The sequence below is a fragment of the Rana temporaria genome, chromosome 12 (assembly GCF_905171775.1).
Source record: "Rana temporaria chromosome 12, aRanTem1.1, whole genome shotgun sequence".
In the NCBI taxonomy this organism is placed as follows: Eukaryota; Metazoa; Chordata; class Amphibia; order Anura; family Ranidae; genus Rana; species Rana temporaria.
The window spans coordinates 106,884,924-106,899,109 of record NC_053500.1 but is presented as its reverse complement, the minus strand read 5'-3'; the positions used below and the strand labels follow the sequence as shown (position 1 = coordinate 106,899,109).

Here is a 14,186-nt window from a genome sequence, read left to right as displayed (position 1 = left end):
GTGGGTCCCACTGGTTTCTGCCAGTTCTTTGCTGATGGCACTACTGCACATCTTCTGATGTTAAAGGTAAGTATGCATAATGTGTCTCATCTTTTACATTAAGTCACCTTGGCTGACCACTGTATCTATGATCCTAAATGTTGCCCGTTTCTTTATGCTTCTTCAAAAGAGCTTGAACATCACATCATGAAACCTTGCTGATACAGTATAACTACCTTGTGTCTTGCTGTTGTGCTTAGTATTGCCATGGTGTATGACCTGTGACATGAAACGGTCTTCCACAACCTCACCTTAGTAGCAGAGTTTGGCTGTTCTTCATCCAGTTTCCAGCCTTCTACACAGTGGTTTCTGTTTCAGTTAATAACTGTGTTTCAGCCTACATATGAAATGAATGATCATTAGCACCTGCTTGGTATAATTAATGAATCATACGCCTGTTTTTTTTTCGAAGTATGCCCATGTTAGGCCCCATACACACGAGAGGATTTATCCGCGAATACGGTCCAGCGGACCGTTTCCGCGGATAAATCCTCTCGAGGATTTCAGCGGATTTCTCTGCGATGGAGTGTACTCACCATCGCAATGAAATCCGCGCCGAAATCCTCTGGCGATGATGTGTCGCGCCGTCGCCGCGATTATGACGCGGCGACGTGCGCGACGCTGTCATATAAGGAATTCCACGCATGCGTCGAATCATTACGACGCATGCGGGGGATCCCTTCGGACGGATGGATCCGGTGAGTCTATACAGACCAGCGGATCCATCCGTTGGGATGGATTCCAGCAGATAGATTTGTTTAGCATGTCAGCGAATATTTGATCTGCTGGAATCCATCCCAGGGGATAAATATCCGCGGAAACAGATCCGCTGGAGTGTACACACCATAGGATCTATCCGCTGAAACCCATTCGCTGGGATTTTTCAGCGGATGGATTCTATCGTGTGTATGGGGCCTAAGAATTGATGCCGTGAACACCAGGCCTCCCCAGTGGTATAAAGGTTTAAATCCTGCTCACAGTGATATCTCTAAGGAAGATCACCGGTAAAATAATGTTTAAAATGTTATACATTCTGGATATGATACAATATCTTTAGATAAATAATGTCATTTGTGGTCTCTATACAGTAGGAATTTGGCAAAAGAGAGGGAGAAAATCGTATATTCTGGTCTATTGTTGGTCACACGTTCACAGTACGGGGGAATGTTGACACACAGATCTAGTGGCATAACAATGAGAGAAGAAAAAGACCCTCTACAGTAGACGCTGTTGGGGAAAGGTAGCCAGGGCTGTCATGGGACTAGCATGCTGGAATTATGGAAGTCATGAATACTGATAAACAGCTAAATTCTCTTGCAAGTATGATGTACAGGGAATGTATACCATTGTTTTAACAGACCATACAAGCAATAATGATTACAAAGGTGTACCCCTATTGTGTTTTTCTGGTCAAAAAAACAAAACTTTATAGCTAGGGGTTGAAGTAAAATTGTAATAGGTTGGTTGGTTGAAGACTGAAGAAATGTATTTGGACTAGGATGACTAAAGCCTCATACACCCGATCGGACTTCAAACAAACTTTTCTGTGGATTTTTGTTCACAGGGCGTTGGCCGTGAACTTGGTATGCCTACACATGGCAGGACTTTTTCAGCCAACTTTCACCAAATCACGTGGGTTTTCTGCTCTTTACCGCCACCCTTTGGCCAATGGAGCGCACACACGGTCGGATTTTTTTGAAAACCCGCTCATTTTGAAGTTTGTTGTCAAAAAGTCCGACCGTGCCTTAACACAACTTCCTCCACCACTACCAGCATAATTGAGGCATAGTGACCCCTGTGAATTAGTGTCCTCACAGACATAAAATTACAGTCATCTAATCTGGTAAAATTGATCGAGTAATGATCTTGGGTGACCACAAGTCTACCAGCTAACTGCTTTTGGAAAGATCAAATAATGGGGCATAATTTTCACCCCTGAACAGCCAAAATCACAATCTGTTGAGCCCAGCCTATGAGTTAACAGACTGCAAACCTGCAGGAGATCATATATACTGTAAAGCTTTATTGGACAATAAGTTGTGCATTATGCCTCCAATAACACAGTCAATGATGGATTTTTTTTTTAATTGTAAAATAAAAAAAACATTTTAATTTCCATATATATATATATATATATATATATATATATATATATATACACACAGCACAGACCAAAAGTTTGGACACACCTTCTCATTCAAAGAGTTTTCTTTATTTTCATGACTATGAAAATTGTAGATGCACACTGAAGGCATCAAAACTATGAATTAACACATGTGGAATTATACATAACAAAAAAGTGTGAAACAACTGAAAACATATTTCATATTCTAGGTTCTTCAAAGTAGCCACCTTTTGCAGCAGACACATCTCTAGAACTGTTAAGAGGAGACTGTGTGAATCAGGCCTTCATGGTAGAATATCTGCTAGGAAACCACTGCTAAAGAAAGGCAACAAGCAGAAGAGACTTGTTTGGGCTAAAGAACACAAGGAATGGACATTAGACCAGTGGAAATCTGTGCTTTGGTCTGATGAGCCCAAACTTGAGATCTTTGGTTCCAACCCCCGTGTCTTTGTGCGACGCAGAAAAGGTGAATGGATGGACTCTACATGCCTGGTTCCCACCGTGAAGCATGGAGGAGGAGGTGTGATGGTGTGGGGGTGCTTTGCTGGTGACACTGTTAGGGATTTATTCAAAATTGAAGGCATACTGAACCAGCATGGCTACCACAGCATCTTGGAGAGGCATGCTATTCCATCCGGTTTGCGTTTAGTTGGACCATCATTTATTTTTCAACAGGACAATGACCCCAAACACACCTCCAGGCTGTGTAAGGGCTATTTGACCAAGAAGGAGAGTGATGGGGTGCTGCGCCAGGTGACTACCTCTTGAAGCAAGAGAATGCCAAGAGTGTGCCAAGCAATAATCAAAGCAAAAGGTGGCTACTTTGAAGAACCTAGAATATTAAATATATTTTCAGTTGCTTCACACTTTTTTGTTATGTATAATTCCACATGTGTTAGATCATAGTTTTGATGCCTTCAGTGTGAATCTACAATTTTCATAGTCATGAAAATAAAGAAAACTCTTTGAATGAGAAGGTGTGTCCAAACTTTTGGTCTGTACTGTGTGTATGTGTATATATATATATATATATATATATATATATATATATATATATATATATATATATATATAATGTTAACGTTATACAAACACCGCTGGGCACACACAACGACAGTAAGCAATGATGGCATGACACAATGAGACAAAAACAGATTCCAGTACAGATCCAATAGTATGATTTTATTTCTATATCACAGTAAAACAGTATATTGTATGGACAGACACATTTTGACACAAAATTTCACAGGCCAGGAACGTATATATCTCTATTCCACAATACAGCTCAAAAAAACCATCCAAAATATTCTGCCTCTGTGTCTTTTTCGTGGCTAATGAGCCTGCCGACTTCCTGGCCAGGGTAAAGATTCCCAGCTGATATACTGTAATATTAAGTAGATACTTTCTTTATATCATATACTCTAAAATCATTAATATCCTCTTATATTTGGTCCCATAGAAAGTTTCTGATAATCAGGCATAAAATTAAATGGTGGGCAAAACTGAGTGAACCCTTTGCATGCTGGTCTCATGACATTTCATCAAATGAGAACCAGCCAAGCTAATGATTATGGGAAATGAAGACGGATCACCATAAACAAGTGCATGCCAAGCAAAACTGTTGGGTTTAGGGTGGTGTTGTATCTGAGCCATGAAGACCTGTTAACCCCTTCACTTGTAGGGGTCCATTTTGTACTAGGAAGTGTTCAAGAACCATCTGTTTCTCATGCCTGATAGTACTTGGAACACGTGGACAATATGGGACAGAGAAGAACAGGGCAAGGACAATCTCAAAATAGCCTGGCTTACAGTGCTAGATTTTTCCGCTGGTATAATACTACATGGATGTTCAGAGCAGCCACACAGTAAAACGTTAGCTCCTCTGTCTGATATGTCTCTGTTCCCTTCCTGTTCCTCATGCTGTTATATAACCTGCATTTTAGAAGTTTGAGGCTAGTTCAAATGCACCATACTTTACTGCCATATTAAAAAGCCCATCCCACCCTTGTTGTAGTGACCCTGTAGTTATAACCGCATGCCCACCCAATTACCCACCCCGTATTCCCAACACCCGTACTCCCTCGCTGCCCCAGGTTCAGGAAGCCTGAGACAGCCAGGAGCTGAAGTCCTTGACTGGGCCCTCTCTGGAAAATGGATGGGCTCACACTGAGTTACTGGGGTACTGTGTCCAGCCCACCTCCTTGTATGTTGCTTGTATATGACTGCATATGAGGCTCCGTAATTTGCTCCAAGCTAGCTGTACTTCTGGGGTAAATTCTTTGGCAAATGCTTCTGCAATGACTTCCAGTATCACCCCAGTCAGGATCTAGTGTAAAACAAATTCAAAGAAATTAATAGCAGACAGCAATCTTAATGAACAGCATTATACAATGTGTATCTACAAAGATAAACTTCAATATTAAGTTTAATTTTGGGTCACCCCATTCAGCTTACACCTGTGTCACTTCACACATTTTGACCCTCTCGGGGTGCTGTTTGTGTTGGCTGCCATCGCCATTCAGCTCCTGGTTGTGACTTTTTGTCCGGTTTGTGATTTGCATGGCCGCACCACCATTGCGCAGATGTATATGTAAGTTTGTGGGCTAAATGTATATATGGGGGGTCTCTCATATCCTATATTTGCCCACATGTTCCCAAATTTCTTTAGATCACTGAAATTTGATTGTCTTTCTTATTTATAGATGATCACTATGGTTTTTCTCCTGATGAGTGGCTAAAAGGTCCCAAAACGCGTAAAGATAATAACTACCGATATGTGTATATATTCATCAACTTTTTATGGACGTTCCTTTTAATTTATTTAATCTTCATTTAGTGACACTTGAGTAGGTCATTAATCTGTAGAGGTATCAACTGCAATGTGTGTAAATATGCATCAACTACTCCACGTATTTGTAAATATATAAAAAAAAATTGTTGGAATGTTAATTACTGTGCAATATTTGGTTCTAATGTAATGTAAAAAATATTGATATATAGCAAAAATGCATAGAGCTTAAATATGAAATTATGACAATTTGAACCAATTAAAGGTTGTCTTTTATCCAATGTATCCATGTGCTTCATGTAAAGTCCCGCCTCTTGTCCTCTTTTTTAAATATTGAACCGGGATGGAATAGGGGACCCAAGCGGCCCCTTGAACCTAATTTAAAGTTCCAAAAATCCTTCTTCCTCTTCTTTTCTTTCAATATCAAGTTAAGTTATCTACAGATCTCTTTATACTATTGCTCTTTCACTAGAAAGGTCATTCTATAAATATACATGTTCTCATCTATACAAATGGGCATGTTTGCCCATTGAGAAGAGAGGAGGGAGGCACTGGGGCTCCGACTTTTAGCTCCTGGAAGAACAATAGCTGATAAACTTAGTTGGTCACTTTGTGACCTGAAAGTGCTTGACCAGGAGATGTCCACTTCAGGATTGGGAGAATGTTCTGTTTCTGTCGGCACATTTATTGACATTGGTAATAAGCATTATAATACAGTTTCTCTAAGTCCTCACCCAGATGGCACATAGCAGGGGCTAGTAGGACACTACTAAAGTAGATACGTCTAGTTCACCATCCTATTTCACAAAATTTTGAATATTTTTTTTTACATCATCACTCACATCTGTAAGAATACAGAATCTATTCTGGGGATAACTGCCATGCAATAGAGGAAGCGCAGAGCAATAGATTAGAAATATAAATATCTATGACCTGTCATAACCATTTTCCCTGACCATAAACTTATACTCTGGAGGGAGGAGAAGCAACCAACTGAGGGAATGTACAGCAAAGGAAAATGCACTGAGAGAGAACAGAAGACAGACGAAAACAGAAAGAGGTGGCTGCAAAGCCAAAAAGAGGTACACAATTCCGGCAGGAAGCTATGACAGAGTACAAAGGTGGTATATGATACCCATATAGCTCAATCCAAAATGTAGGTACATCAACAACATTATGGATGGTGTGTTGACATTAGTCGTTATTTTGACCTACCACCAGGCCCAATCCGGGCCTGGTGGTAGGTCAAAATAACTACTAATGTCAATATAGGGCAAACTGGGCACTTGCCCGGTGGGCTGCGTCCACCAGTCCTTGCGGGGCCCAAAGCAGCTGGGCTGCTCTTTGAGCCCGGCTGCCTGCTAAGCTCAGCCATCGGCGCTGTGTAGATGGAAACATGAAGGGGAAGGAGCAAGAGGAGACACCTGCTGCACCTTGGAGCCGAATGACTGAAAACATGAGTGCAGCCCCCCTGTAACCTGGATAGGAGGAGCAGTGGGTGCGGCTGCATATAAAACAATCATTCTCTCCATCTTCCTCCTGCAGTCTCTGAATGCCTGCGAGAGGTAGAGAAGAAGCAGGAGGAAGATGGACATAATTATTGTTCTACAGTATATGCAGCGGCCTCCACTGCTCCTCCTATCCTGCTTATTTCTGCTGCCCCCCCTGGGCTCTCCACCTCACCCATACTCTTTGCCTCTCATGCTGTCCACCTCCCCCCATGCTCCCCAGCCCCCCCCCCAAGCTCTCCACCCCCCCATGCTCTCCACCCCCCCCATGCTCTCCAGCCCCCCAATGCTCTCCACCTCCCCCACGCTCTCCACCCCCCCCATGCTCTCCACCTCCCCCAATGCTCTCCACCTCCCCCAATGCTCTCCACCTCCCCCAACACTCTCCAGCCCCTCTGTGCTCTCCACCTCCCCCCATGCTCTCTGCCACCCCCTTGTGCTCTCCACATCCCCTCATGCTCTCCGCTGCCACCTCTGTGCTCTCCACATCCCCCCATGCTCTCCACCACCCCTGTGTTGTCCACTTCCCCCTGTGCTCTCCACCTCCCCCATGCTCTCTACTGCCCCTTGTGCTCTCCACCCCCCCCCCCGTGCTCTCCATATTCCCCATGTTCTCCGCTGCCTCCTCTGTGCTCTCCAAATCCCCCCAGTGCTCTCCACATCCCCCTGTGCTCTCCCCTTTTTTCCCTGTGTTCTCTGCCTCACCTGTGCTCTCACCCCACCCCATGTTCTCAAGGTTCTTCTCTGTGCTCTCCACACCCCATGCTTTTTCCTGGTCCCCCCTCGCCACCCCTTCCACACACATACCTTTGCTGGGTTTCGTCAGGGTGGAGAGTGGGGAAAGGGGCGGTTAACATGTCATGGGCTGCTCAATCCAAAATGCCCAGGCTTATTTTTTGTCCCAGTGCGGGCATGCCTACCACTAACCAAAGCATTGGAAACGCTACAAAACATCAAATACTATGCTATAGCTTTAAATACAACGATTATAACATTTCTGTTATAACTTCTGTCTATGTTCAGCTTTAGATTTTCCAGATGTCCCCTTTGTTTTCAGCATTAAAGCTGTTGAATACCTGGCATTAAAGCAGGCTTGCTCACCGTGAATCTGTGCCCAGGTCTTGCACACTAAAGCCTCGTACACACGTTCGACAAGAAAACTGCTGTTCTCTATTTTCTCTTCGTTAGATTCTCTGCAGTTTTCCTGCCGAGAAACCCGAGTGTGTATACTTACCTGTCGATGTGGAAACCCGCGCATGCTTGAAATTACTTTGTGGGCAGTTTTCTCGTTGAGAAAAATGCTATGGAGCATACACACGAATTTTCACTACCAATCTAAAAAATGTCAGTTTTCTCGTCATGAAAAACGATCGTGTGTACGTGGCATGATAAGGGTTCACGTATACTTGTGAGTTTTATAACAGATTCTTACAAATGGTTTCTCATGGCAGTTCTGCATAAGTCTGGGACATTGACAGCTAATTATATAGCTAATAAACAGGGCCGGCCTTTGGGGTGTGCGAGCTGTGCGGCCGCACAGGGCGCCATGGGCAACAGGGGCGCTGTGCGGCTACCCAGAGGCGTACTAAGGGGGGGCGAGCCGCCCCCGGGTACCACACACTGGGGGGGTGTCAGACCGGCACCCCCCTCCGCGATTGTTTTACACCCGCGGTGGCATTTTTTTCCTCTATGTGTATGTTTAGGTGACAAGGGGGCGAGGGGTGAAGATGGGGGGGGCGCCACAGGATTAGGTCGCACAGGGCGCCTGAACACCTAAGGCCGGCCCTGCTAATAAAGCTTCCTCTACGGGAGCTATATAAAATAATACATCAATGCTGTAACTAAAACTATAGTCGACCCCTGCGAAGTTGCGTATCAGAGTTTGCAGCCTCAGTCGTTTGCAGATTTTTTCCCAGCCTAGAATTTCCGCATCACAAGTGCCAGTTCAGCTTGACAAGTTGCACTCCATGCAGTACAATTGAATCGCTCTAATAGGAGCGACTCAAGTCGTTCTGACTTAGAAAAAGGTTTGTGCCTGTACTACTTGGGGTGACTTCGGAGTGGCTTGCATTGACTTCTATACAGAGGTCGTTTTGCAAGCCGCGCTGAAATCATGCTTTAGAGTCGCCCCTGTGTGAACCCTTTATAGGCATTTTTTTTACCACATCCAAAATGTGAGGATTTTCACAATTTGCGGGTGCTCAAAGAACGTAACCCCTGCGAATTCCAGGGGTTGACTGTATATAGAAAATGTATAAATCATAAAGCAAGAAGAAAAATTCCCAGGCAGATTTGACTGATATTTTCAAAAAACAGTAGATTTTTTTTCTTCTGGTCTCTGAAAAAATACTGAGGCCTCGTACACACGACCGAACATGTCTGCTGAAACTGGTCCGTGGACCAGTTTCAGCAGACATGTTCGGTCGTGTGTACGGCCAACCGGACAAATGTCCAGTGGATCGGACAGGTTTCCAGCGGACAAATGTTTCTTAGCATGCCAAGAAACATGTCCGCTGGAAACCTGTCCGTCGGACATGTTCGGTCGTCTGTACCACTTACCGGACATGTCCGCTGGGCCGCCATCTCTCGCATGCGTCGAAGTGATTCGACGCATGCGTGGAAGCATGGACCTTCCAGGGTCGCGCACGTCGCCGTCGCGGCGACAGCGCGGCCACGTCACCGCGCTGTCTGTCCGTGCGGATTTCGGTTTGATGGTGTGTACAACCATCAGACCGAAATCTCCGAGCGGACATGTCCGATGAAAACGGTCCGGCGGACCATTTTCATTGGACTGTCCGCTCGTCTGTACGGGGCCTGAGAGTCCTACTTACCTGCTTTTTTCATCTGATCACACACACAGTAGTTGCCTGTTGTGCCATTCACTACAAAGCCTTTCTATACATAGGGGCTTTGGGATCTCCCATAGATATGTAACATAGGGGTATGTGCATTTTAACCAGGCATTATGAATTTGAGTCTACACACCTTAAAGAATACGGGGTCCACTTTATGTTTCACCGCATGGCTTTTCCCCACAATTCCCAGGACAGTTGCCACCTTTTCGGGGTCCCCAAGGTTTTCCACCACACTGTTGATAGCCCCCATTACCCTTCGACCATGTTTGCGCAACTGAGCACTTTGTTCCATCTCCACGGGGTCTTCCATGTCCTTAAAATGGCTGAAGTACTGCTTGGCGGTTGGAAAATTGACAAAGAACCTTTTGAGAAAGAAGAGAAAGAGGTAAAATAAAGATGTTAGTGTAATTTGTGCTAAATAATGTTACACAGTGTAGCAAATGGCTATAGACACTCAGGTTTAATAAGACAAAACAGTGAAGATGATTTGGAAAGTTTAGAGTGGTTGAAACAATGAAAGATGTCTGCTGATTTGTAGATAAGGGTTACTAAAATTAAGCAGGCTACTTTCTGACTTATGACCCAATCTGCAAGCGGTGTAAACAAATAAGTCATTAAGTTGATTATGTGAGGATCACGTTCCTTATACCTTTAGGCTAGCAATGCATGGCTAGATTACTCATGTTCAGCCCAATCAATAGATTCTGCACTGCCAGCCATTGCATTTCAGCAGCTTTAGCACTTGTGGCTGCTTAAATACCCAAACAGCTGCATGCTCTCGCCACATGAGGCTAGGCATTGTCATGTACCAAGAGAAACCCAGAACCCAGGGTCTGACAGTGGGTTCAAGGATTTCATCCTGATACCTAATGGCAGTCAGAGTGCCATTGTCTAGCCTGTAGAGGTCTGTGCATCCTTCCAGGTATATGCCTCCCCAAACCATAATTGACCCACCACCAAACCGGTCATGCTGAACAATGTTACAGGCAGCATAATGTTCTCCACGGCTACTCCAGACCCTTTCACTTCTGTCACATGTGCTCAGGGTGAACCTGCTCTCATCTGTGAAAAGCATAGGGTGGACCTGCCAAGTCTGGTGTTCAATGGCAAATGCCAATTGATCTCCACGATGTTGGGCAATGAGCACAGGGCCCACTAGAGGACTTCGGGCCTTCAAGCCACTCTCATAAAGTCTGTTTTCTGATTGTTTGGTCAGAGACATGCACACCAGTGCCCTGCTGGAGGTCATTTTGTAGTGGAAGTGCTCATCTTTTTCCTCCTTGCACAAAGGAGCAGATATTAGTCCTGCTGATGGGTTAAGGACCTTCTATGGCCCTGTCCAGCTCTGCTAGAGTAACTGAGGAAGTTCTAGGTGAACGTAACGCGTACGTGGGAGGAGCTGCGTATGACGTCACCCGCTGCTGTCTTTCAGAAGTGACATCCATGTTGGATTTACATGCCGTCTTTCACTTGTTTTAATGTGAGTAGTTTTTATTTGAATCTATCAATACATTTTCGATATAAGCAGTGAGTACTTAGACATAATAATATGGATTGATAAGCTTTTGTGTTTTTTGGGGTTTAAATATGGGTAGTTGACAGCTATATTCTGCCACTGGTAAGGAGAGGAAGCTATGTGTAAATTATGAGTAGGCTAATCAGAGCTAACACAGGGTTGAGGACTGTCTGCTCTGACCACGTAACAGAGCTGCATCAGTGACCAAATATGTCACATGAGTCCTGCGCCTACATATCAGAAAGTACACAGTACCTGAACAAAGCAGCAACAAAGTGATGGAAAGGTAAGTACTGTATATGCTGCTGGGTAGTAGTGCATTAAAGCAATTGTTTTCTCCTGCACAGACGAACAAACAGGTTTGCTTTAATTCTGTTAAGAGCAGAATAACTTCTAGATACCAACAGTACTTCCTACTACTCTCCCATGCAAAACTGTAACATAAGAACATTGGCCCAGATTCAAGTAGAATTGCGCAATATTTGCGGGGGAGCAGGGCAACGATTTTGCCCTGCGCCCCCGCAAATATTTTGCGCTGCCCTCGATTCACGGAGCAGTAGCTCCGTGAATTGCGAGGGCGCGCCGGCAAATTTGCCCGGCGTAAGCGCGCGCAAGCTTGTGAATCAGTGGTAGTATGCAATTTGCATACTACACGCTGATACACAATGGGAGCGCCCCCTAGCGGCCCCTGCAAGAATGCAGCCTAAAATCTGCAAGGCATAAGAGCCTTATGCCGTGCAGATTTTAGCCTGCAGTCGGTGTAACGAGGTTCCTGAATCAGGAGCACTCGTTACACCGGAGCAAGTAAGCACTTGCGCTGCGTAACCTATGGTTGCGCGGGCGCAAGTGCTTCTTGAATCTGGGCCATTGCTTATTTGCACTACTTTAAATAACCCCTTGGGAATGTTAACCATAGGTTTTATTGCTAATGCCAGTATATATCTGTATTTTCCACTTTGAATTTAAAGCGGAGCTCCGGCCACAATTTCACTTTTTAAATATAAATACCCCTGTAATACACAAGCTTAATGTATTCTAGTAAAGTTAGTCTGTAAACTAAGGTCCGTTTTGTTAGGTTGTTACAGCATTTAGACACTTTATAAAATGGAAATTGACTGGGGCCATCTTAAGTGTGGGCATCATGAAGCCAGACTGTATGACTTCCTGGATTTCAGCCTTGCACATGCTCAGTGCTGCACAAGCAGTGTAATAGGTTTCAGATCAGGTTTCAGCACCTGTACTGTCCAAGTCACATGATTCTTCGAGACTGGGGAGTGCACAGACTCCTGGAAAGTTACACCCACTACATTCCCAGGAGTCTGTGCGGTGTAGGTTAGGAAGCTTAAGCACCTAGGTGCAGGAAGTGGGAAGATTAACTATTCTGCCTAGCAACAACACTTTGAAGGCATCTAAAAATAAAAAATAAATGTCTTAAAGGACTAATGACATTTTTTTAAAACTACTGATGTAATGTTATATTTATGGGTGGAACTCCACTTTAAAGTCTACTTGTTCTGTAAAACTGACAGTCAGCTCTGCCCCAGTATCAATTAAATGCCAACTCTTGTTACCATAATGAAGCCCTAAATTCACATCCTGACTTTAGGTCCATTGCTTTAAAAGCCTTAAGCAGGCCATAGATTATGCAATTTTCTTTCCTGCAGCCACCACTGACTGTGTTGATGGGGGAATCTCTCCTGCTGAGCTACTGTGTTCTCCCTAGTGGCCATAGCCGCTGGCAATAATCGTATGCTAAAAAATTCAACACGCTGGTTGTACCCAAGTTGATTGATAGACCGACTGACCCAGGTCGATCGATGGATCAATGGACCAACTTGGGTGCAACCAGCCTGTCCATAGATGGATCTATCCTCAGTTGGTGCCTGCTGAACTGGCCGAGATTCATTCCATCTATGGCCAACTTTATTACAAAATCCACTTTACCATTGCTAAAATACTTATCTGTCAGCACCATCTGAGTCCTGCCACCCTCTGTTTGTTTTTCTACTTCTGTCCAAGTAAGAAAACATCAGCTGATAGGAGAGATAGATCCAGCCCCAGCAGACATCTACATTGGTGCTACTAGGAGGACATAGGGACTAGTGAATTTTCTCATGTATATTAATTACATTTAGCCGGATTCAGGTAGGGGCGCGTATCTTAAAGGCGGCGCAGCGTATCGTATTTACGCTACGCCGCCTTAAGTCAGAGAGGCAAGTACTGTATTCACAAAGTACTTGCCTCCTAACTTACAGCGGCGTAGCGTAAATGGGGCCGGCGTAAGCGCGCCTAATTCAAATGAGGATGAGGGGGCGTGTTTTATGTTAATGGGGGGTGACCCGCCGTGATTGACGTTTTTTACGAACGGCGCATGCGCCGTCCGTGTACATATCCCAGTGTGCATTGCTCCAAAGTACGCCGCAAGGACGTATTGGTTTCGACGTGAACGTAAATTAGGTCCAGCCCCATTTACGGACGACTTGCGCAAACGACGTAAAATTTTCAAATTTCGACGCGGGAATGACAGCCATACTTTGACATTGACTATGCCTCCTAGGGGGCAGCTTTATCTTTACGCGGCGTATCTTACGGAAACGGCGTATCTTTACTGCGACGGGCGCACGTACGTTCGTGAATCGGCGTATCTAGTCATTTACATATTCTACGCCAAACTCAACGGGAGCGCCACCTAGCGGCCAGCCTAAAAATTACACTTTAAGATACGACGGCGTAGGAGACTTACGCCGCTCGTATCTTAGCCTAATTTAATCGTATCTGGTTTCCAGAATACGCTTAAATTAACGCCGGCGTAGATTCAGAGTTACGACGGCATATCTACTGATACGCCGGTGTAACTCTCTATGAATCTGGCTAATTGTTTCCACTCAACACAAATGAAAAGATGAAAATAGGATTGACCTGCAGAAAGGGGGCACTTGTGCATTGACCTGCAGAAAGGGGTCTCAGGTCTTTCCATTTATTTATTTTTTATTTTAGACTGGGGTGCATCAACATACTTTTGCAGGGTCTCAAACTGGCGGCCCTTCAGCTGTTGTGAAACTACAAGTCCTATGAGGCATTGCAAGGCTGAGAGTTACAAGCATGACTCACAGGCAGAGGCATGATGGGACTTGTAGTTTAGCAACAGCTGGAGGGCCGCCAGTTTAAAACACCGGTTTTAAAGGGTGCCATGGCTGACAAATGATTGAAGATGTTGACAACCAGCAGGTGTTTCTAAGCACATGTGAGCATATATGTTTGTATACACATACGAGTATGCAAGTTTATATACAGTACATTTCAGTATGTTTAGATACATACGAGCATGCATGTTTATATACATAGGTTCCCCAAG

General features: G+C 44.5%; 1 protein-coding gene across 1 annotated transcript in view; it reads right to left on the bottom strand.

Annotated features, from left to right (window-relative positions):
- Positions 1 to 3,325: 3,325 nt before the first annotated feature.
- CYGB (cytoglobin) overlaps positions 3,326 to 14,186 on the bottom strand; it is an 83,700-nt gene continuing 72,839 nt past the window's right edge. The window contains exons 2-3 of the mRNA XM_040330114.1: positions 9,446 to 9,677; positions 3,326 to 4,490 (exon numbers count right to left, since the gene is read on the bottom strand). Coding sequence (XP_040186048.1) covers positions 4,326 to 4,490; positions 9,446 to 9,677 — 397 coding nt within the window. The 3' untranslated portion in view covers positions 3,326 to 4,325. The remainder of the gene's footprint in view (positions 4,491 to 9,445; positions 9,678 to 14,186) is intronic.